The sequence below is a fragment of the Dendrobates tinctorius genome, unplaced genomic scaffold (assembly GCF_039654945.1).
Source record: "Dendrobates tinctorius isolate UK_male_01 unplaced genomic scaffold, ASM3965494v1 ptg000075l, whole genome shotgun sequence".
Classification (NCBI taxonomy): Eukaryota; Metazoa; Chordata; class Amphibia; order Anura; family Dendrobatidae; genus Dendrobates; species Dendrobates tinctorius.
The window spans coordinates 27,846,318-27,872,479 of NW_027361743.1; the positions used below are offsets into that span (position 1 = coordinate 27,846,318).

Here is a 26,162-nt window from a genome sequence, read left to right on the forward strand (position 1 = left end):
GTAATATTAATGTTGGTGTTTGTATAGAGATTATTTTCAGTAACAGCGTGGTCATCTGCTGAGGTTCTCCTACATCCACTATTAGGGTGCGCCACCATAGTTGTAATCACGGTTACCTTGTTGCCTCTCCCCCCGAACCAAAACCTTAGCTACGCCTCTGGTTCCTGGAGATACAGTTGAAGCAGAGTTCCCAAGTTCAAGGTTATAGGAACACTGGTAACACTACCTTTTCATAGCAGAAATAGGAAGTAATCACTGCCTGCCACCAGATTCCTGGGAAAACAGGTGGTCTCCTCCAAAACCCTCAATTGGTTGCAAAAGACTTACAGTAAGATTTGGTGACCTCAGGCGCAGAGGTTTCTGTTTACAAAGTAAGACACATATTAAACACTGAAGGATTCCAAGCCCAAACTCCAAGATATGCAACTTTACTAACCAAGAAAATTTGACTCTAATATGCTCAAAATCATATAAATAAACAGAAGTTTGGAGATTCTGTTCAGTAGTATAATGAAACAAAATTGAAATGTATGTATGGAGGAGGAAGAGTAAAGCATACCCTGAAAAGAACACATGGCCTAAAGTGAAGCATAGCAGGGGCTCATTGATACCTACAGTAAAGCATGGCAGTGGTTCAGTGACGCTCTGAAACTACTTTGCTTCCTCTGGCATGTGAAACCTGAAGTATGTGGAGAGCAAAGATGGATTTAATCAGGAAATTCTAGGAGAAAATATCATGTCTTCTCTGAAAAAGCTGAAGATTGGGAGTTATTGAACCTTTCAATTAGAAAATGATCCCAAGCATACTTCAAGGTCCACCAAGACTAGAAGAAATAGTTCTGGAAGATTCTGGAATGGGTGTCACAAACTCCCATCTTGTATCCCATAGAAACGCTATGGTGGAATGTGAAGAAAGCGTTGGCAGCATGCAAACCCAAGAAACAGAGGCTGGACAGATATCTGTCTGGGATGATTTAGTGAATCCTGCTTTGAGCAGGGGGTTGGACCAGATGGCCCAGGAGGTCCCTTCCAACTTTACGATTCTATGATTCTATGAATATTCGTGAACTGGAAGCCACTGCTAATAGAGTATGGACTGAGATTTCCAGCAGGTCATAACAGCCAGAGGGGCTCTAATAAGCACTAAAGACACTTGTCATTAAGGGGTGAATAATTTGGAAATTGCAGTAATAAGTAGACGAGGCATTTTTGCTGAATTTGGAGAAATCACTTGTTATATTAGTAGTGTTGAACTGTTTAAATTGTCTTCTTTGATCGGTTTATTGTAAAAAGCAGAAAATTAGTTAATTATGCTATGAACATGACGGCAACGTTTTGGTCCGGTTGAGAAAGGTCTTCAATTGGACTGAAAACATTGCTGTCACTTTGGCCTACTAAATTTTTCTAGTTTTCTCTTTTGGGAGTGCTGCCTTCAATTTTGTATGTAGATACAGTATATAGCTAGATCGATAGAGACATGCAAGTGTTTTTTAATAAATAAGGGGTTTAACAAAAAAAAAAATTCAGCTGAAGACGAGAAAACTGTTTAGCAGTTTTCAATCTTCCAACTCAGTGGCACTTTTGCCTGAGGCGGAGAACCTGGTCCTGTGGTGCAATGTGCAAATATCTAGTATCCGTGAATTTGAGCCAATTTTAGGGTTCCAGCTTGTGAAAAGGAGATGTCACTGTGTTGTTAACTGATGGAAGTGGAGTGAATTTTTTCATTCCTTTATTGATGTCTATGAACGTTTTGTATTGCCTGGCGACTAATAAAAGGAAAATTGGTCTCTTTGAGTATTCTATGATGTAAGCTCTTCGATACGCGTCCGGTCTTCTTCCTAGCCCTGAGGCACGGTCATTGCTTCTACAAAGGCAACAAATCCTTTAACTTCTAAATTCTGATTCCGACATTATATTTAGGTTGTGGACAAGGGGAAGAATAGAATGTTGGCGTTTTGTTGAGCTTCAGCCTGGCCAGCATTAATGCAGAGTGTATAGAAGGCGGTGGCGGTGAGACGTTGCTCACTTATCAAACTGAAAATGACATTAATACACTTAGACACGTCAGTCTCTGATAAGACCTTTAAATCATTCCCCGTGTAGAGAATTTTCATCCAAGAAATGATCATTCCTTAAGTTTTCTTATAAGATAAAATTGTAGTCCTTATCTCTCCAACAATAAATACTGCGCTTGTTGAGAGGTTTTATTAATCTCGGACAATTATAAGGCATTTGACAAAAAAAAAAAAACACAACGTAAACTTGTGATTTAAAACAGTCTTATTTTTTATCAATTGGATTAAAGTAAAGGTTTAGTTTTACATGTTATTTTTGGAGAAGGGGTATAATACGGTAACCTTTATAACATGTATTAGTCCTCAATGACAATTTGATTTTTTATTTTCTTTGGACAACTTCTCCAAAAATAATAGACAGCCAACATTTTTTACAAACTCCATATGAAGAATTATAGATATGTTTTTTTTAAATGGACTGTCCAGGATCCAATGTAACGCTGACAGCCCTGGTTTTCGTTGTATTGCAATCTTGATTTTTTTCATGTGTCTGACAATTCTAAGTCAGAGCCGAATAAAATTTTAGTGCTTTGTGCGGCAAACACGATCACAGCTAACTGCCCAGCGACACATGCTACATACCGCTTAGAACTTTTCCCGCGGCGCTCGCACTGACGTCAGTGAGTTGAACTGAGTTCATTGGCTGTGCATTCCCAGGATTGCGAAGACCATACCATGAGCGTGTGTCAAGAGTGGGAGAAGAGGGTTGCATTGACAATCCAACACAATGGGCAGCACTTTGAACACATTTTATAAGTGGTCATAAACTTGTAAATAACTCATGAAATAATAAAGTTACGTTAAAACAAAGCACACCATTGTTTTTCTTGTGAAATTCTCGATAAGTCTGATGTGTCACATGATCCTCTTCCCAATGGAAAAAATAAAGTTGGATCCAAAACGCCCGACTTCAAAATGGCAGCCATGGTCACCACCCATCTTGAAAAGTTTCCCCATCCCATATACTAATGTGCCACAAACAGGAAGTTGCTATTACCAACCATTCCCATTTTATTTAGGTGTATCCATATACATGGCCCACCCTGTATATCTTAGTTATGAAAGCTTCTTCTTTCTCCTCCTTTACTGATCTTTAATTCTCAAAATTCTTAAATCACTCACAGGTAAAATGTGTCTTTGATGATGCAGATTTTCCCACTTCTGAGATAGGAGATGACAGTTGGTGCTTTTGAAGTTCTATTGAAAACTGTCCATTCAGGAGACCTTGCAGCAGAATTCTATCTGTCATCTCCTATCTCACTAGTTGTTCTTGTTTTTAGCTTATAAATGAGATCTCCTCTGAGACATCTTTTTTTTTTCTATGTATATGTGTGGTCCGTACAAAAGGACTGGCAAATGACGTATTCCTTCCAAGGACCATACTTAGGACAAGGGGGCACTCATTTCGGGTGAAAGAAAGGCGATTCCGGCAGCTAAATAGTAAAGGGTTCTTTACAGTTAGAGCAGTCAGACTGTGGAATGCCGACCACAAGAGGTAGTAATGGCAGATACTACAACAGCTTTTATAAAAGGGCTGGATGATTTCCCCAGTACACAGAACATTGTAGGTTATAGTTAATTTAGTGACAAAATGTATAATTGGTGGAGAAAGGATGAACTTGATGGACCGAGGTCTTTTTTCAACCTATGTAACTAATGGAAAAATCTATCTTCACTGAAAACAGATTTTACCCAAAAAGTGACAGCAAAGAATCAGTCCTGGGGGAGAAAGAAGCTGATTTCTGTTAAAAATATATATTACACAGTTGGCTATTTTTATTTGTACCATTGGTTAAATAAATTACTCTTGAGACATTGAAGTAGTAACTGAATCCATTCCTGGAACTTCCACTTGCGGAGAATAGGTGTCTCTGTATCATTTGGAACTCCAGAAAAAAGAAGTGGAGGTGGTCATGCATAGGAGCGACAACCTCCATTGCAGTATATGGGAATTGTGCAAACATCCATTATAATCTTCATGAACAACCATCTTTTCTTTTTGGAGTAATGAATAGAAGTCTGAAATAATGGGGATCCGGAGATTCCTGAAGGCCGCACAGAAGGTCATCATGGCCAGGTGTCGCTGGTTGTGCACCGATGGTCTATAGAGTTCACCTCTCTTCCCTTTGGCATTGACAGTAAAGATCAATCCCAATCTGCTGGCGATACAATGCATAGCCAACGAAGGTGGCCAAACACTAAGATTTATACCAATTACTGGTTTTAGGATCGGTAAAAGTTGAATGACCAATGGTGGAGTCATCACCTCTTGTTCAAACCCACCAAGTTTTCTGGCTACTTTTGAAAAGGCCAGGAAAGCTGCTACTTTATTGAGCAAATACGGTGCTAAATATCCCAAAATATGAGATATCCTAGAGGTATGAAAGCAGTGGAAGACCACCTTTACCTTTCTGAGCAACCATGAGAATATCAACAAAATCTACAAGGAAGACGTGATTTACCTTCAGAAGCAAACTGTTCAAGATGGTTTAACGTCTGCTCCATGTACTGGGATTCTCTCGACAGCCTCTCAAATATAACATTGTCCTTAAAAATGATGAAGAATAAGATTAGTATTTCAGCCAATAGCTCAGAAAAAAAACAACATTCATTTCGGAAGCATAAAAAGTGTACATTACAAGATACAATCATATAATCAGATGTCGGATATGACACTACGAAGAGAAGGGGATGGATACACCGCACATGTATGGTAAATGCAATAGTGCAAAAAATAAGTTTTCAAAGCCCCAAGGAAATGCATGAAAACTAGTGCCCACGCAAAAAAATCTCACACTTAAACGTCTAGTGTTGCTATCAGAATAAAGTGCATAGCACAGAGCATGGGGAATTCATACAAATACTTTGCAATAAAGTGCTGTGTGCAAAAAAAGCATGGGGGATTTTGCAGAAAAGTAATCATGCTTACCCATAAAAAAAGTGCATGTGCGTGGCGTCCAGCCCCAAAGCCCCTACGCACGTTTCGCGCTAGGCTTCATCGGGGGCATGTGTGGTACTGCTAGAGGTGCGGGGTATAAATGACTAAAGACCAGGTGTCCAAAATTAGCATCACTGCGGGAGGAAGTGAGCGCATGAGAGGCGGGCCCCGATCGCGGCGCGTCACATCCGGCCGTCATTGCCTGTGGGAGGGACAGGGAGAGATACAACTCTCCTGACGTCATTGTCCCGCCCCAGGCAGAGCTGACGCCTTCAGAGACGCCCACTGACCACGGGACCAGCCGCGCATGCGCAACCACGCAGCGGCCATTTTAAGTACTGGCCAGAAGAAGGGGCAATTGGAAATACAAGCGCGGAACAAGCGCAATATAGAAAAATGAAATCACAAAAATTTCTAAGCAAATCTTTTGTATAGATAATGTCTAGTAATGATTATAGCACCCTCTTATTCTTACAATATAATTTCATCATTAAACTGGGACACAGCCCACTTAAGATTAAACATAATAGTCAATCTATCATAGATCATAGTATCTAAGGGGTGCAATATATCATGCTATCAAAAATCTGACTTAGTGTATTATAAACAGAAGATTACAACACTGAGATACTTTGTAAAATCAAAAAAATATTATATTGAAATATAATTCCAAAATCTATATGAAGGGCAAAGAAAATGACAATAACATATCCTATGCGCAAGAAAATGAGGTTCCACGCAATTGAATATCCACCATTTCCTCCAAAATTCCAGATGGGCTTGATGAGGACATACGGTCAAAAGTAACCCCGCATAAAGCATCCAATAGCTCAAATTGACTGTACACTGAGGAAGGATGAATAAAAACAACAATTAAAAACAAGAACAAAAGCAATTCATACACAGAAGTGTATATAACAGCCAGAAGGACATATTAATACTGAAGGAAGGGGGCAAAAGATAGCTTTTCATTGAGTCCATGAGGTGTCATGGAACCCAAAGTGACTATCCATCGGCACTCAAGCTGGGCTAGGATCTTCTTATAATCTCCACCCCTAGACCCCAAGTGTACTCGATCGATCCCCTTGACTTTAAATGACCGTGGATCACAATTATGGACTTGCTTGAAGTGCCGAGGGATAGTCTTCAATGTTGTGACATCCAAAGTCTCCTTAGCCACCCTTATATCCCTAACATGTTCCCTAACTCTAGTATGAAGCTCCCTGGAGGTTAGGCCCACGTAGATCAGGTTACATCCACATACAGCATAGTACACCACATATGTGGTGCTGCAGGAGATATAATTTGTAATGTGGTATTCCATACTACCATCAGCCGCCTTAAAGGTGGTTGCCCTAACGATATTTTGGCAGGCCACACATGAGCCACATGGGTAACACCCCCACCTCTGGGGCCTAGCACCGAAAGGGTTAGTAGGTTTAGCCACATAATGACTTCTCACAAGAAAGTCTTTCAAATTCCTTCCCCTTCTAGCAGTCAAAAGGGGTCTATCAGGTAGAATTCCCTTTAATGTCATGTCTGTTTGTAAGACAGACCAGTGTTTTCCCATGATCTCTCTAATCCTGTGCCACTGATTATTGTAAGTCATGATGCACCTCAGTGGTTGTTCTCTAGATGTATTGGCACGCTGTTTAGAGTCAAGGAGTTGTTGGCGGGGGGTCCTCCTGGCACGAGAATAGCCCGACTTAATGTTTCTCATACTATATCCACGATCTCTGAACCGCTGGGCAAGGTCCCGAGCCTGATCCTCAAAGATCCCATCAGTGGAGCATATTCGCTTCATTCTCAAAAACTGACCCACAGGAATGGCTCGAATGGTTGAAATGTCATGGGCAGATGATGCATGTAGTAAGGAGTTAACAGACGTGTCCTTCCGAAATACATCAGTTTGAATTGCACCATCCCCGCATAATTTGATCTTAATATCCAAAAAATCAATCTCACCCGCCGCCACCCTGTGGGTCAGTTTAATATTACGACAATTTTGGTTTAAACCACAGATGAAATCGAGGAGGCCAGACTCGGTTCCCTGCCAAATTATAAAGACATCGTCGATATAGCGATACCAGCACTGCACATGGGACGCGGCACATGCACCATCTCCGAAAACCTCCCGCTCCCAGTGTCCCAGGAAGAGGTTAGCGTAAGACGGCGCACAGGCCGCGCCCATTGCAGTGCCGCGTCGCTGCAGATAGAATTTGTCTTTAAAGGTGAAATAGTTGTGAGTTAAAATAAATTCAAGCAGTTCTAGGATCAATGATCGTAGGGCCAGGTCTAAATTACTCATGTCAAGGAAGAACCCCACAGCTTCCAATCCATCTTTATGTCCAATACATGTATACAGAGATTCTACATCAATCGTAGCAAACAGCATATCTGATTCAAGATGGAGACCATCTAATTTCTTCAGGACGTCCGTAGTGTCCCTGACAGTTTTTGAGAATGAAGCGAATATGCTCCACTGATGGGATCTTTGAGGATCAGGCTCGGGACCTTGCCCAGCGGTTCAGAGATCGTGGATATAGTATGAGAAACATTAAGTCGGGCTATTCTCGTGCCAGGAGGACCCCCCGCCAACAACTCCTTGACTCTAAACAGCGTGCCAATACATCTAGAGAACAACCACTGAGGTGCATCATGACTTACAATAATCAGTGGCACAGGATTAGAGAGATCATGGGAAAACACTGGTCTGTCTTACAAACAGACATGACATTAAAGGGAATTCTACCTGATAGACCCCTTTTGACTGCTAGAAGGGGAAGGAATTTGAAAGACTTTCTTGTGAGAAGTCATTATGTGGCTAAACCTACTAACCCTTTCGGTGCTAGGCCCCAGAGGTGGGGGTGTTACCCATGTGGCTCATGTGTGGCCTGCCAAAATATCGTTAGGGCAACCACCTTTAAGGCGGCTGATGGTAGTATGGAATACCACATTACAAATTATATCTCCTGCAGCACCACATATGTGGTGTACTATGCTGTATGTGGATGTAACCTGATCTACGTGGGCCTCACCTCCAGGGAGCTTCGTACTAGAGTTAGGGAACATGTTAGGGATATAAGGGTGGCTAAGGAGACTTTGGATGTCACAACATTGAAGACTATCCCTCGGCACTTCAAGCAAGTCCATAATTGTGATCCACGGTCATTTAAAGTCAAGGGGATCGATCGAGTACACTTGGGGACTAGGGGTGGAGATTATAAGAAGATCCTAGCCCAGCTTGAGTGCCGATGGATAGTCACTTTGGGTTCCATGACACCTCATGGACTCAATGAAAAGCTATCTTTTGCCCCCTTCCTTCAGTATTAATATGTCCTTCTGGCTGTTATATACACTTCTGTGTATGAATTGCTTTTGTTCTTGTTTTTAATTGTTGTTTTTATTCATCCTTCCTCAGTGTACAGTCAATTTGAGCTATTGGATGCTTTATGCGGGGTTACTTTTGACCGTATGTCCTCATCAAGCCCATCTGGAATTTTGGAGGAAATGGTGGATATTCAATTGCGTGGAACCTCATTTTCTTGCGCATAGGATATGTTATTGTCATTTTCTTTGCCCTTCATATAGATTTTGGAATTATATTTCAATATAATATTTTTTTGATTTTACAAAGTATCTCAGTGTTGTAATCTTCTGTTTATAATACACTAAGTCAGATTTTTGATAGCATGATATATTGCACCCCTTAGATACTATGATCTATGATAGATTGACTATTATGTTTAATCTTAAGTGGGCTGTGTCCCAGTTTAATGATGAAATTATATTGTAAGAATAAGAGGGTGCTATAATCATTACTAGACATTATCTATACAAAAGATTTGCTTAGAAATTTTTGTGATTTCATTTTTCTATATTGCGCTTGTTCCGCGCTTGTATTTCCAATTGCCCCTTCTTCTGGCCAGTACTTAAAATGGCCGCTGCGTGGTTGCGCATGCGCGGCTGGTCCCGTGGTCAGTGGGCGTCTCTGAAGGCGTCAGCTCTGCCTGGGGCGGGACAATGACGTCAGGAGAGTTGTATCTCTCCCTGTCCCTCCCACAGGCAATGACGGCCGGATGTGACGCGCCGCGATCGGGGCCCGCCTCTCATGCGCTCACTTCCTCCCGCAGTGATGCTAATTTTGGACACCTGGTCTTTAGTCATTTATACCCCGCACCTCTAGCAGTACCACACATGCCCCCCGATGAAGCCTAGCGCGAAACGTGCGTAGGGGCTTTGGGGCTGGACGCCACGCACATGCACTTTTTTTATGGGTAAGCATGATTACTTTTCTGCAAAATCCCCCATGCTTTTTTTGCACACAGCACTTTATTGCAAAGTATTTGTATGAATTCCCCATGCTCTGTGCTATGCACTTTATTCTGATAGCAACACTAGACGTTTAAGTGTGAGATTTTTTTGCGTGGGCACTAGTTTTCATGCATTTCCTTGGGGCTTTGAAAACTTATTTTTTGCACTATTGCATTTACCATACATGTGCGGTGTATCCATCCCCTTCTCTTCGTAGTGTCATATCCGACATCTGATTATATGATTGTATCTTGTAATGAACACTTTTTATGCACCTGTATTAATAAAGAGCGAATAATTTTTGACATTATAACCTATTATTATTATTGACTCCATGGCGTCATACTCCGTCTTCTATGTAGGTCTATATATTTCTAAGGGAGTTGCCTTTTTGTTCATTCCATTATGAACGTCCTTTTTTCTAGATAGGAAAAAGTACTATGTTCATTGCTATGTTGGACTATGTTAAATTCATTTCGGAAGAGCTTTTCTGTGCCATGTAAAAAAAAAAATAAAAGAAAGACATGATGATAGAGTGAATAGAGGCTAAAAGTCACTTTTTCATATCATAAGTTTTCTACAATTTACAGGCACATTGTGAGTGACGTCTCAATAAAATCTGTCTAATCTGATGTACAAAGAAATGATGTTGTTATCAGCCAAAAAAAAAAAATCTCTCCAAAGTACCATCCATTAGTACCTGTGTTCTAACTTACTGTCCGCAGCCTGTTGTCAAGTGTAATCTGCCTCCAAGCAGAGACATTGAGACAGATTACAGGAAGTGGGGGCAGGGCTTTGTCTTTTTGCTCCTGCTTTCCTGTCTGTTAAGACACGTTCAGTATTTTCCATCGATATTTGTAAGCCTAAACCAGGAGTGGAACAGTCAGAGGAAAAGTATAATAGAAACACATCACCAATTCTGTCTTTGACTTACAAATACTGATGTAATGTGACGCTAGTCACTAGTCACGAACAGGCCTTGAGGCAGAAGAGTCACATGTTCTGTGGTCAATATCGAGAGAGTATGTAGATAACCAAGCGAAAAGACAAATGCGTAAGTCAGGTAGCAGTCCCAGAGTCAATAACAAGAGACACCAGAGCAAAAGCCAAAGGACAAGACAAAGGGGTAGTCAGAACACGGTCCAAAGGGTCAGGGTAGTCAGAACACGGTCCAAAGAGCCAGGCAGCAGAAGATCAGAACTAAGAGCACCAGAATCAGGCTAACACTCACCAGTGAGCACAAACTACGTCTGACAGGGATCAGGGGCAGACAGCTCAGTTAAATAGGTATGCAATTAGCAGAAGACTTAACACCTGCAGAAAGTCCCACAAGCCGCAGTCACAGATTGGACAGCAGAGCTGTCAATCAAAGCACCAAAAGCCCAGCAAGCCCCTCTCCGTATTGGACAGCCAAACTGTCAATCAAGACACAGCAAGACAGTTTCCATAGAACAGCATAGCAATCATTCACTGAGCGGAGGAGTCGTGACATGTAAAATACTGACCAAATACTGAAGGTGTGAACGTGGCCTTAAACCACATACAAGCATAACAGAGGTGGCCATTCAGAATTGGGTAATCAAAACATTGAAGAATGCAATGCTGCTATGTGAGGGAAAGGAAGCTCCTGCACCTGTAGTGCTGACAGAAATCTGATAAAGTAGAACTGCATACTGAACAAATACTGATCTTGTGAATGTGGCCTTAAACTGCATACAAGCATAACAGAGAGGTGGGCATTCAGTACAGGGTGAGCAAAATATTGACAAATGCAATGCTGCTATGTGAGGGAAAGGAATCTCCTGCACCTATAGTGCTGATACAATTTTGCCAACTGAATAAGAGTGGGTGCCAAATTACCGAACGTGAAAATAAAGACAGCTACACATATTAGACTGGTATGTGCACCAAAAGTAGTTTTAACTTATTATATGGGGGATGAGGACAGCAAAATCATATTTTTGGGTGAAATGTTTGGCATGGTTTAAGGGCATAAATCTACCAATAAAATGAAGCAACTATTAGGCTGTGTTCACACACAGCGTTTTTTTTAGAGGTTTTTACCGCGGTTTTCACTATAAAACCGCTAAACATAAGCTTCCCATTCATTTCTATGCATTTTGCACTTTCTGTGCACATTGATGCGTTTTTTACCGCGAAAAAACCGCATTGCGGTAAAAAACGCAGCATGCACGTAAAAAACGCAGCATGCACATTAATTTTGATTTTTTTTCCGCGGTTTAGGCTTCTCCCATGCTTTTAGAAACCGCTGCGGTGAAAAACGCATCAAAAACGCGCAAAAACCGCCGCGGAAAAATAGGTGTGGTTTCTGGGAAGGGATTCAGGTTTTTGTGCAGAAATTTTCTGCAACGTGTGCACATACCCTTAAACCCACTAAGTAAGTGAGTGTCAGTAGATGTCAGTGGTGTAGGATAAATATCTTGATTTATTCTACGTGGAGAACTGAATCCCCCTGAGGCGGTAACGTTCTACTATATAAATCTAGCCATGGATGGCCACATCTTATTCGGCGTGCTTTCGCTTTCAAGAGATCTAGGTATCTTTTCAGCTTCATACATCAGATACAATTATCATCAAATATCATCCTGTGAACTTCATGATAGAAGTCCCATTCTGGAACGTCCATAGACTGAACGTGAACATGACAGTCTACTAATGTATCGCATTATGGAAGGTTACACTTGGCCAAGTGCCTCCATAAGTTTGATATATACGAATGCGTAACGCGCCTAATGGAAACTGGATCTTTATCTTCATCCTGGAGACAAACGGAGACAAAAGAGTTTCTCTGGTATGTGGCCTCTGGTTTGTATCAGGCCTATAGTAACTATAAGTCACTACGGCTCCGGAGATAAACCCTATGTATAAATCACATATAATAATCACATGTGCGGGGTGGCTACTCATAAAGATGTTTTATCATCTCTAAAAGAAAAAAAAAAAAAAAAAGAGGGGCTTGCTAAGCAGAATAAATAATGTTCATCCTTATCTGTTCTGGGCAGAAAAAAAAACCCACTTCATCCAACAATTCATCTAAATTGGTCACTAGGAACTTCATTCTCTCGTACAAGTGTCTGACTTTACAACATATGGGGTAATTCATACTTCTAATAACGAAAAGAGGCTTTATGGAAATGGATTCTGCTCCTTATATTTTTAAAGTTCCTGAATTTTTCTTCTTTTTTTTCAGGTCAATTTATCGTAAAACCACAAATTATCTACAGATCCATATTCTGATATTACCTTATTACCAGCGTTTACAATCACAAAGACCTGCTCGAGTATCATCAACCTCAAAAAGAAATATATACATCATAGACGCTTCTAGTTTTTGAAATGTCTCCTTTTTTCTGCTCCATAATTCCAGTTGTAGCCAATAAAGTTTATTAATTGTGTAGTTAAATTTTTCCCCTTTTTTTTTTTTTTTTTTACAATGACTTAAACGTGTTCTTCAACTGTAAAAAGAAGCAATGTTCAGAAGCAAAGCAAGGGTTAAAATAATAAAATCATGTATATTCTCCATCTACAACGCACAAAGATTCAGTCGTGGTGATCCTGTGCATCTAAGTAGGGCACGGTACTATTACTTTATAATGTATGGGGTGCTATTGAAGAAAGACCCCGGTGGTCAGAAATCCAAAATCCGAAAAGCATGGATATATCCAAATGCCTGGAAATGGATGCGGTATCCACCGCTTGTCACGAATCCTTTCCACTCCTTTTAGTCTGTAATTGATAAAGGCCAATGGTGGTGAAACGTTTTTGCCTTGACTGCATTATAAAAGTCATCTAACATTCATCCTTAAGTTGAGTGCCTAGTTTATTATTATTATTTATTTCTGGTAAGACAAAGTGATGACGCCCTGTTCTTTGTTCACATGAGGCCCGTGATTGGCCAATCACGGGCCTCATTGATTAGGTGACCAAAGAACAGGACATCATCACTTCCCCTCCTGCCAGAGACCACCAGAGCATCCAGTATTAGATCTAAGGAGAGAGAGGGCATCATGCTATTTTTTTATTTATACTTCTGTAATATTTTTTTTTCATTTAGATAATCCCTTTGAGATTTTCAAAGTCTTAACTTACAGAATTGGAATGATATCCTGTATTATTTACTTCCAGAGGATGAATATCTGTCCTGGTCATGAGATGGACATATGGCGCTGTAGAAAGCAGCTGTCTTTTCTGAAAGCTTGGAAGTGGAACATGACTTTTTTTCATCTAGTTGCAAAAAAATTGAAGCATGCAACACAAGAAAGTCCACAAGGATATGGTTCAGAGTAAATGTGCAACCAAAACACCTTTGGCTATCTCCCCGAACCAACAGGTGGCAAAGATGGGTGGACTTCCCTTGCTGGAATCTAGGGACAACTGGTCTTGATTTCAGCTTCAATCTAAGGCCGGGGTCACACTAACCGACGCAAAATACGGTCCGTAGTTTACATGCGTAATACGGATGAATGACCCCTAAACAGTGCTCCGTAGGTCATCCGTAATCAAGGTGTGGTCGCGTATTTTGCGCATGTAAGCATCCATATGGCATCCGTATAGCGAGATTTTCTGGCAGGCTTGCAAAATGGACATATAATGGAGCCCTATGACAGGGTTTATAACACAAACCAAAGAATAGCTATAGACACATAGAATACATATATATATATATATGTATGTATTCTATGTGTATATATCTATTCTTTCGTTTCTTTATTAAACCTGTCAGTGTGAGTTTACTGTATAGCGCACTGAATTGCCGCCTTTGCTAAAAGACACCGGGTGCGTATTTCTCGCAAGTCACGTGTGTAATCCGTATTTTTTGCGCACCCATAGACTTGCATTGGCGTACTACGGCCGTAGTACGCTGACAATCGCAGCATGCTGCGATTGGCACGGAGCGTAGAATACGGATGAGAAATATACGGCTGGTGCGAGGGACCCCATAGAGAATCATTGGTCCGTGTCTAATGCGTGCTTTTAGCGCCTTTCACTCGGCCGTATTCCTCGCCATTGTGACCCCGGCCTAAGTGTTGGAGCGTGAGACCCTTAGATCTTAGGAGGGACATCCCATAAGTTGTGATGAACAAATAAGGACCGTGAACACATAGTGACAAAAAATATGGAATGATCGAAAATAAAGAAATAAGTATTACTTACTTCTAGAATTCCACGCCGATCTAGCACTGTGGCACCGGTGGTTTCATCTGCAGTGGTGACATCTCGTACGTAAGGGTGTATATGACATGACCACTGCAGTCAATGACTGTCCTAAGTTATGATATTTGCATGTACCACACATGACGGTTGAGGGCAGCGGTCAAATGGCTTCTATACGGGATGTCATCACTGCCAGGCACCACCAGGGCGGCGGTGTCGGACAGGTGGAAGATTCAAAGGTAAGTAATGCTGATTTATTTATTATAAATTACATTCTCTTGGGCATATTCTAAAAAATTCTGGAAAACGACTTTAAGTAAAAATTTGCTATGGTATATTACACCCCAAATGTAGTGCACTATACAGGGTTCTTTGGCGTAAAGGTTGTGAGTACAAGACGTAAAAAAAAATGTAATTTTTTTATACGGTTATCCCCCTGGGAAAATTCTAAAGTTGGGCCCTTTCAATATAGAAAGGATATTTGGAAAAGCTCGTAAATCTGGGGAACTCTGCCCCATGGCAAGCTATTCTCTAGTGCACGGCCACCCCACTTCAAGCCACACACTAATAAATCTAAGTATCCTTATGAAAAAAAAAGTTAAAGGATAAGGAATAAATTTAGGACCAAACACTAGAAAGTAGCACCAATATACAGTAAAAAAATCTAATTCAGCGTCTTTTAGACACCGACATACCTGCATCGATTTTTAAGCAGAAGACACTTCTGGAAAATGCTGATGTTTTTTCTGAAGGATTTTTCTGACATCTTTTGTGGCGGATTGATCACCGGCACCTTCTTTTGCATTGTATACATAAAATAGTAGCAGCTTCAAAGTGGAAGCCGCCAGAAGAATGGATCGGTCACTTTTAGCCGCTTCACAGTTAAGCCTGAAGTGTTTAAAAGAAGTGACAAAAGATGGAACATATGCACAGTAATGTCATTTTGGCATTGCTGTTTATATGTTCATTATCTTTTATGGCCTTTTAGTGCTTTTCCAGGCAGGTTCCAGGCCTGCTTGAAAAATACATTTTGTGCACATACCTTAAAAAAGGTGGTGCACAGCAATCAGCATCATGGCTTCTGGAATATCCATAACCTCTACATGGCCACTATGGTTCCGAAGCCTGACGCTGCATTGATAGGGGCTCCTGACTTGATCTGTTTGTCCAATGAGGACAGGTTAAAGGATATGGGAATGTTTAGCTTGCAAAAAAAAGGCTAAGAGGAGACATTAATAACCTTTCACCAGTTTAAGCAAGTGAAACTGGCCACATCATGGAATAGTGAGCAATGCAAGGGCTGTCACACTGTAGAGGGATCATCATTCTTCTCATTTGCACATGGAAACATGAGAAGCAAAGTAATAGAACTGAAAGGGAGAAGATATAGATTAGATATTAGAGAAAACTTTTTGACAGTGAGGGTGATCAATGAGTGGAACAGGCTGCCACGAGAGGTGGTGAGTTCTCCTTCAATGGAAGTCTTCAAACAGACTGGACAGACATCTGTCTCAGATGGTTTAGGAGAAATGAAGCATTACATCCTGCAGGATGCTGCAGTGCTCTTGCTGTCAAAAGTGGCAGAAAACTTGATCACAACCCTAAATATCCGGTCTAAATACAAATGTGAACATAGTGTAGTGATCCCAAGTTAGGCGCCCTGCTCAGACTAGCTCTCTGGGTCTGGATGTTGCTGCCACCTCTGGACCAGCAATGGTAGCGCAACCTGCTTTGCAGGAAACCACTACACAGGCTAAGTCCTCTCGCCGCGCTACTGGGCATGCCCACGAGACGATCTCCCAGTGGAGATCGGGGGTCACGTGCTCAGGTCCTTGTTCTGGTCTAATTGGCCCATCTCAGAGGTCTGGAAGGTCCCAGAAGCGCATACCTATAAAAGGCCTGCATGGCCGCTCAGCCATGCGCTAGTATAGACTTTACTTGCTATGTGTGAATGGTGACGGATGTATGATTCTGGTGACTGACTCATTTGAAACCCCTTCCCTCTGATATTACGTATGTGGTTAGGGAATTAGAGTTATAGGCAGAGCCAGTCAGTGGCAAGCCATACGCCACAGTGCATACCGCACCGCTACACTAGTGTCCGATAATGTTATGCCTCACGGCACTGTCGTACAGCGGCAGTAGTTACCGCCATGCTGCAGTTAGCAGCACTTACCGGCGTCCTCGGTAGCGACGCCGCACGCACGGTAGGTCAAGACGGACACCGACCTTTGCTTTGGGCCATGTCCTGTGACCATATACCGTGTGTGCACGCCCGCTGAGACCTGTGAAGCTAACAGGCTCGGCATTTATGCTTTATTCATACTAAAGCGCCTCTGAGTTTAACAGAGTCCGCTCTGCGTACCTCGGGTGACGTTTAACCCGAGCGCAGTATACCGCCATATAGCAAGTCTGCCATTACTCAGCAGCGGTTGTTACACCTACTGCACGGTGGACCCCGGGCGGTGAACGCACTTCCTATTATTTATATTTAGTGCGTTCCGCCGTCCCTAACATTATACTAGCACCAAGGTCTGGCTAGTAATGGCGGACCTGCAGCAGCTGCAGCCGTACATTCGACAGCTGGAGAGCAGCTTGGCAGCTATTGAGAGCTCCACCTCAGCTGCGAATGCTACGGTAGCCGCTGCTCAGGCAGTCGCAGAGGCTGCCTCACGCGTGCCCACATTCACGCCTATGCCGACAATATCTTGCCTCCCGCTCCCCGACAAGTTTTCGGGTGACAGCACCACCTGGCTAGGGGATTCGTGAGTCAGTGCTCTATCCAGCTTGAGTTACTGGCTGCACGGTTCCCTACAGAGCGGGCTTAGGTGGGGTTTATTGTTTCTCTTTTATCTGGCAGGGCATTATAGTGGGCTACGCCATTGTGGGAGCGTGATGATCCCATGGTTCAGGGCGTTGCTCAGTTCCTTGCGGCTCTGAAGCAGGTATTTTGGGACCATGGATCACACACGACATCTCTCTCCAATTATTGGCCCTAACACAGGGGTCTCTCTCGGTCAGCCATTATGCCGTTCGATTCCGGACACTGGCTTCCGAACTAGAGTGGCCTGATAAAGCACTCATCCCTGTGTTTTGGAGAGGGTTAGCAGAGCATGTCAAAGATGCTCTAGCAACCAGAGAGGTCTCCACAAGTCAGGAGGAAGTGATTGCCATCTCCACCCGCATTGATCTCCGGTTTACGAAGCGCGGGCTGGAATGTGTGCAAACCAGACGAAGGGTTAACTTGGTTCCCACCTTCACTAAGCCGCTAAGATCTCCCGCTCAGGAGCCTACATCCTCCGAACATATGGTGTCTCACGCCGGCCCCAAGCCATGTCCGGTGCGAAGCTCCGCACGTTGTTACCAGTGCCGGCAATTTGGTCACTCGGCTAGCACGTGTCCTCTGCGGACGGAAAAACGATGACGTCCAGTGGCCGTAAGTGTTGGTCAGACAAATATGAAACCCTTTTCTCCCAAACCGGTATTCCGAGGGACCTTAAATAGCGGGGCCTCAACCTGGGAGGTAGAGGTTACCGTGGATTCCGGGGCTGAGGGGAACTTTATGTCCTCGACCTTCGCCCAGAAACACGCTATTCCACTGGTGTTACTGCCCCAACCTCTGACCATCAGGGTGGTTAATGTTGCACCTTTACCATCTCAGGTGACCCACCAGACAGCCCCACTCGGGCTCTCAATCTCACCCTCTCATCGTGAGATTCTGTCCCTGTTCATTTTGCCAGATGGCATCGACCAGGTGCTTCTCGGAGTTCCCTGGCTCCGCTGTCACTCCCCTCATATTGATTGGGCTTCGGGGATTATCCTGGATTGGAGCAAGGACTGTGAGGGAAGGTGCCTGAGGGGCAGTGTTCAGGTAGCTTCCACTGAAGTGCCCGCGGATCTCTCCGCACTTCCTAAACCTTACCACCAGTACGCGGACATCTTCTCTAAAATATCTGCGGAAACGCTCCCGCCGCACCGTCCTTACGATTGCCCGATAGATCTTCTGCCAGGCACGGAACCTCCTAGAGGCTGTGTGTATCCGCTATCACTTCCTGAGACGTGAGGCTATGTCTCAATATATCCGGGAGAACCTGGAGGTTTTATCAGAAAGTCGGTGTCGCCGGCTGGTGCAGGGTTCTTCTTCGTGCAGAAGAGCGGAGAGTTACGCCATAACAGTTAAAAACAAATAGCCTAACAATAAGAATCTTTACCCTTAATACTTGTCCATTCTACAGTTTCTTTATCAAGTTATTTCTTTAGTACCCGGCATGACAACTCTTGAGTATTTTTTCTAGAATTTTACAATAGAAACAACTTTTGGACACAAGATCCCAATTAGAAGCTCAGTTTCCTACCACTTACCTATAGGAACCTTCTCCAAAATCAATATATTTTATACTAATAAATTTACACAGATGATGTTTTTTTGTAACCAGAGGCAACTGGGAAATAGTGCTTAGCCCAATCATGTAATAAATCACATGATGCAAACCTCTGCGGCTCAGTGAGTAAGTGTAATGTAATGCCTTGTGGTGTGGCACAGTTCTGATGGAATAGTCAGGTTGGATCTTGTGGTCTAAATTCTGGGAAACACGTTTCCAAACCTTCCCAGGAGCCTCCATTATTTTTATGATTTGATTTGATGTCTTGTTAATTTTAAATTATAACACTGTCCAGAACAAGCCATTCTTACTCACTGTGGGATTAATCACCTCTGAGTATTCTACTAATTAGGACAACTGTAGGAGACGCGCGTGCACAAGATGTCCAGAAAAACAAATCCTCTATTATTTAACCTTGAAAAATCGAAAAATATTGCCGTGTATTTACTTTGATATGAATGGAAACTCTATTGATTTCGATTTAACTAAATTCACAATTCTCTGCCGGTTAATTTTTAATATATTAATGAACACCACTTTGAATGGTGGATTGAGAAAGATATGGTGTTCTCAGTGAAACAAAAACAGCAGGCATCTTCACCTTCGTGACAGCTGATGGGCTCTCACTCACTTCCACTGTAGGGGTTAAACAAGTGGAGGTTCCGCGGACAGAGACCTGTGTGAGAACACTTGGCACAAAGGAGAAAGAAGCAGCAGATGGAGTTGATGGGACGTCCGGTGATTGGCGAGGCCCGTTAGTCCGCATTTTAGTGCCGTGTGATTCCCAGACTAAGGCATGTTGATCACGCATGTGCCAGTTCATGCATGTAGTAGTGAATTTATTGCAATTTCTGCCTACTGTGTCTTTTTTGCAAAGTTGGCAGATAACATAAGTTGGGTCATCCTTTGCGGTATCAAAAACCGCCCATGCAAACTGCAGACTTGAAACCGCTGCTGAACACAGCCACAGTTGGGCTGAGGATGCAGTTCTTCTCATGGTTGCATCACTATGTGTCTGTGGGGAGAGAAGCAATGTAACCCCCTCATCTTCCTTCTCCTCTGCCAAGTTACTCAGCTGCATGCCTCTGGATTCACATCAAGTAGGATCTATAACCACATTGTCATCCTCTCTGTTATCCCACTCCTCACCCTGAGAGTCACCCTCCCCTCTTCCTGCCTTGACAGCACAGTCGGCATGCGCCTCAGATATCTGAGCCTCTTCAGTCTCACCTCCACCCCCAGGGGGGGTTAACGTCTGGTGAAGAAGATCTGGATTCTGCTTGGACCCTACTTAGTCAGGCCCTGGATCCAATGGGAAAAATTTTGGGCATCGGTTCAGATGTTTTCCTCATTTGAATTCTGTGAATCTTTGGAGTAGACCTCTGATGCCCTTGGAATAGAATGTGTGAACATCTCTGCAGACTGGCCCATTTGTGGTTCCCCACAGTCAGTTGGGAGGTTAGAAAGCTGTGATGTAGGGGGAACCAAGGGTGATTGGGGTTCCGCCTCTGAGGATTGCACTGTGTGTGATGTTAAGGTGGAGGAAGAGAAGGAGAGGCCACTTGATGCAGCACTTGTCATCAAATGGATCACATGCTCTTTCTGAGCCTCATCTACAAGGCATACCGCTGTGTGGCTGGCAAAAAGAGTCGAGCAGCACGTCCAGTAACAGGTGTTGTCAATTGTCTTTGGATACGATGAGACCATGTTTGCTCAGTTGAGCTTTCAATAACATTAACAGCTAACCCACATACACACTGAACACCAATCCTATTCCCCCTTACACCAGGACCTAACTTTTTTCACACTCATGTTGTATGTACCCTCCCATTTTTTTAACCAGATGTTTCAGAACTTTAGGCCCAAACCTGTTACTCACCTGCCACTAAATAAACAATCACTATTTATTTTCTTAAATAGTGTGCCTAAACAACATTATTAGCCCAAACGATTTTGATTAGTAAATGGGGCCTCCTGACTGCAACACAGTTTTAGCCAAAAAGACTTGGATTAGCAAATAGGGCTTCCTGGCTCAGCCCCAATATAAGGCCTAGTAATTTTGATTAGCAAATGGGGCCTCCTGATTCCTGTCTGAATCACAGTTTTAGTCCAAATGATTTTGAGTACAAAATGGGGACTCCTGCTTGCACCACACTATTAGCAGAAACTAATTAGATCCTGGAAGATCGATTTCACACAGGACAGGATCCTATCAAACTAAATAACAAGTACACTTGCAACAGAAGCAGGAGTGGCATCTCTGCGGTGTTACATTGAGAAAATGGCTCCAGCAAAACAAGATGTCCGCTTATATATGGAGAGCAACATGTGACTTTGGCAGCCAATCACAGAAGCCCTTGTGTCATGACAAATGCTCGGGAAACCGAACACAAATCAGAATGTGCTACGTTAGTGCTGAAATTGAGATTGGCAAACGTTTTCCGAACAAGTTCACTCATCTCTACACACAACCAATGACACCCACCACTCTATATTATGAATTGCTCCAGCACAAGACGTAAAACCAGACATGCACACTGACCATGGGAAAACTGTCGGATATCTGGCCAGAAAGCTAAATAGGTAAGCATTTTTAAGGATCTAAATTAGTAATATGATAAAAATGTTTTTCAACTAAAAAATCTAGCTGAGTTACATTTTAACCATATATTTAAATAGTTGTGCTTGCAATTTTTTATGTTAGTTATTTTTAAAACATGATCAATGGATTTGGATAGTGTGTGCTATGGTGTTCCTGGGTATTTAGCAATAGGGCAAAAATGGGGAAAAAATGTGGAAGCAGCACTCACCAAATGAGAAAATAATCATTAATATATAAGAAAGCATAAGGCCAAAATAGGAAAGAATGTAATGCAGGACACACAGGCAATGGCGGCCATTTAAAATATAGACAGGACAAGTAAGATAAATAGCACGTGTGTGAATGGAGCTTAACTTAAAGGAGATAAATATTTTTAAAGGGCCCAGACTGGTTAAAAAATAAATAAGTAAAAGAAGTCCATAGCTACTATTCTGAAACACCTGCAGGCCTCCATTTTCTAATCTCTACGTAGCGCACTGGAAGTGTCAGAAAATAGCCTCTCAACAATCACTAGCTGAGCTGAGGTGGGTCACTGCCGTGTAATTGGCGATCAGACATTTTCTACAATTTTCTATGTGCCAACTTGGGCCCAAGAAATAGAGACCAGCATATAGACATCAGTATTGGAGTGGCAAGAGATCGGTGAAGTGAGTATGGCTTCTTGTATTTTCTATATTTAATTAATAAACTGTAAGGAGCTGGTCAAGAAAGAAGACGAGTACAGTTGATGCTAAACTGAGTAACAGCAAACAAAGACCACCATCTGCTGATCAGAAAGTGAAAGTAAAAAAATAATTATAGTAGTAGGAACTCCAAGAGTGGAAGTGCATGTTCCCGGGGAAGAGACTGAAGATGAAGCAGGTTCCGGTGACAGTTGCGCCGCAGGTGCAAAATATAAAAGGCCTGGCCAGGCTGAGGAGGCGGGTGTTGACGCCAGAGCCTCTAGAAGTCTGTGCACCATGCCAGTAGAAGTCCCTGACCCGAACGAGAAGTCCGTGACCAGCGCAAATAGAAGTCCATGGCCCGCATCAGTAGAAGTCCGTGATCTCAACCAGAAGTCCGTGCCCCACACTAGTAGAAGTCCGTAATCTGTGTCAGAACTCCATAACCCGAATCAGAAGTCCATGACCAGTGAAAGTAGAAGCCTGTGACCAGCGCCAGTAGAAGTCCATGACCAGCGCAAGTAGAATTCTGTATGCAGGTGGAGGCCGTAGAGGAGGTGGAGGAGCCAGACTCAAGCTTGAGAGACAATCCACCAGTAGTGGAGGACTGCTGCTGTGGGAAGTTACTTCCAGTGTAGACGTATGGTACAGGATGGTCGGGGCCATACTTCAGGATATGGAGAAGGCCAGTGCGACGAGCACAATGTATACCCGGTGAATTGCATATCTAGGACTTGTGGCCTAGCTGGAAACACTGGTGAAGAGCCTAGTAATACTAATAATAATAATAATAATTTGATTTCTATAGCGCCAACATATTCCGCAGCACTTTACATTTTAGAGGGGACTTGACAGACAATAGACATTACAGCATAACAATAAACACATAGATCAAAACAGATACTAAGAAGAATGAGGGCCCTGCTCGCAAGCTTACAATCTATGAGGAAAAAGGTAGACACGAAAGGTGGATGCTCTCATTGTTGGGACCAGCCATAGTGTAAGAATAAAGTGTTCATGTAATGCTGCATGAACCAGTTATCAGATTAAGTATGTAACAGTACAGACACAGAGGGCTATTAAATGCTTAAAGCATGTGAGGACATGATGCGAGGAACATGGTTATGGTAAAAATTATAAATGGGCAACACAGGGATAGTTAGGTTACTGCGTTGAGGTGGTAGGCCAGTCTGAACAAATGCGTTTTTAGGGCACGCTTAAAACTGTGGGGATTGGCAATTAATCTATTAACTTGGGTAGTGCATTCCAAACAATTGGTGCAGCACGTGTATAGTCTTGGAGACGGGAGTGGGAGGTTCTGATTATTGAGGATGTTAACCTCAGGTCAATAGCTGAACGGAGGGCACGGGTGGGATGGTAGGCTGAGACGAGGGAGGAGTTGTAGGGTGGTGCTGAACCATGGAGTGCTTTGTGGGTGAGGGTAATAAGTTTGTACTGGATTCTGGAGTGGATGGGTAACCACCAGTGTAATGACTGACACAAGATAGAGGCATCGGGGAAACGATTGGTGAGGAATATGATCCTGGCTGCAGCATTCAAGACAGATTGGAGAGGGGAGAGTTTTTTAAGAGGGAGACCGATTAGTAGAGAGTTACAACAGTCCATACGAGAATGAATAAGAGAATCAGTACGAGTTTTTGCAGAGTCGAAAGAAAGAAAGGCTCACTTTCTAGAAATGTTTTTGAGGTGCAGATAACAAGAGCGAGCCAGTGATCAGATGTGGGGGGTGAATGAAAGCTCAGAATCAAGTATGACCCCAAGACAACGGGCATGTTGCTGGGGAGTAATGGTGGAACCACACAAAGAAATGTCAATATTGGGCATAGGTAGGTTAGTAGAGGGAGGAAACACAAGGAGTTCAGTTTTTGACAGGTTCAGTTTCCGAAAGAGGGAGGACATGCTGTTAGAGACAGTGGTAAGATAATCAATGGTGTTTTCTAAAAAGGCAGGCGTGATATCAGGAGAAGTGTATAATTGGGTGTCATCAAAGAGATGGTACTGGAAACCAAAGCTGCTGTTTGTCCAATAGGGGCAGTATGCAAGAAGAAGAGGAGGGGGCCTAGGACTGATCCTTGAGGGACCCCAACAGTAAGGGGAAGATGAGAGGAGGAGCCAGCAAAAGATACAGTGAAGCAGTGGTCAGAGAGATAGGAGGAGAATCAGGAGAGAACGGTGTCCTTGAGGCCGATGGAGCATAGTGAGGAGGAGCTGATGATCCACAGTGTTGCAGAGAGATCCAGAAGAATTAGCATGGAGTAGTGATTATTAGATTTAGCTGTTAGCAAATCGTTAGAGACTTTGGTGAGGGCAGTTTCAGTAGAACGTAAAAAAAGCTGAAACCGGATTATAGAGGGTCAAGAAGAGAGTTATCTGAGAGATAGCATATAAGATGGGAGTGGACCAGGCGTTCCAGGAGTTTAGAAATGAAGGGAAGATTAGAGACAGGTCCACAGTTAGCGGCACAGTTTTAGTCGAGGGATGTTTTTTAAGTAATGGATGCATGATGGCATGCTTAAATGAGGAGGGAAAGATACCGGAAGAGAGAGGTTAAATAGTTTAGTTAGGCGAGTGGTGACAACAGGGGAAAGGGATTGGAGGAGATGTGAGGGAATAGGGTCACTAGTGCAAGTAGTACGGCGAGAAGATGCAAGGAGCCTGATTACTTCTTCTTCTGTGACTGGTTCAAAATCAGAGAGTGAGCTAGATGCATTGGGGAAGGAGGACAGTGCATGATATGAGGGGATTGAGAGATAATTTCCTGTCGGATATGGTCAATTTTCTCTTTGAAATAATTGGGCAGATCGTCAGCATGGTGATCCGTGTTTGGGGCCTGCACTCTTGGGTTTAGTAGGGAATGAAAAGTGTCAAAGAGACGTTTCGGGTTATTGAATAGTGAGGTGATGAGGGTGTTGAAATAGGTTTGTTTGGATAGGTGAAGGGCAGCGTTGTATGTTTTAAGCATAAACTCATAATGGATGAAATCTTCGGGTAGATGGGATTTTCTCCACAGACGTTCAGCGAACATGGAATACCGCTGTAGGAAACGTGTTTGCAGCGTGTGCCACGGTTGTCGCTGTCTGTGCCAAGTTGTTCTATATATAGGAGGTGCAGTTTCATCCAGGGCACTTTGCAGTGTTTCATTGCAATGCTTCAGTGCAGAGTCAGGACATGAGAAGGAGGAGATAAGGACCAATGATGACTGCAAGTTCTTCATAAGATTCTGGGTGTTAATGGCCTGTATGTTTCTATAAGTGTGGGAAGTGGGGGTGACCCTTGTGGGATTGCAGTTCTTGATAGAGAATGAAAGAAGGTTGTGGTCAGAGAGCGGGAGAGGGGAGTTTGTGAAATGATCCACTGAGCAAAGTCGGGAGAAGACCAAGTAGAGGGAGTTTCCGTCTTCATGCGTAGGGGAGTTAGTATGCTGCGAGAGGCCGAAAGAGGAGGTTATGTCATGTCGGACACTGTTCACACCAGGGTGTCCGGCAGACAGCGGTAATACCCTGTTGGGTATTCTGTTCCAGTCGGGATAGGGTTAACCAGGTTGTCATGCTGGCTGAGGGCTGGGCCACGCCCTTGGTCTTTAAATAGTTTGTCCTGACTATGGGCGTCGCCGACTATAGCTTTAGCCTAGTGCTAGCAATACCGGTCAGCAGTGGTGGTGTTGGAGCGTCTGATATCTGGTGCAGTATATCCCTCAGTGGTTCTTTCTCCAATCTGTTATATATATATTTGGTTGCCCTTGCACATTATTGTAATCCCTTGTGTATTAACTGTGTGGTGTTTCTTTTACCCCTGTCCATACGTATTTGTGGGGTCTGGTGTCTGGTCCCCTAACTGGGTGGAGGGTGGTGGGTTCAGCTTAGGGCTGGACAGGAGACAGGGACAGGGTGGAGGCTCAGGCAGGCACACCTTCAGTGTTAACCCTGGGTAGAGGGACAGACAGGGTTCCCCTAGTCTGAGGGACATCGCAGGGGTCCCGGGGTTTTTGCCTAA

At 43.2% G+C, this 26,162-nt stretch overlaps 1 protein-coding gene across 1 annotated transcript in view; it reads right to left on the minus strand.

The window, feature by feature from the left end:
• ATP8A2 (ATPase phospholipid transporting 8A2) overlaps nucleotides 1-26,162 on the minus strand; it is a 1,255,085-nt gene that overhangs the window by 764,439 nt on the left and 464,484 nt on the right. Inside the window, exon 21 of the mRNA XM_073583121.1 lies at nucleotides 4,538-4,622. Within this exon, the coding sequence (XP_073439222.1) occupies nucleotides 4,538-4,622 (85 nt within the window). The remainder of the gene's footprint in view (nucleotides 1-4,537; nucleotides 4,623-26,162) is intronic.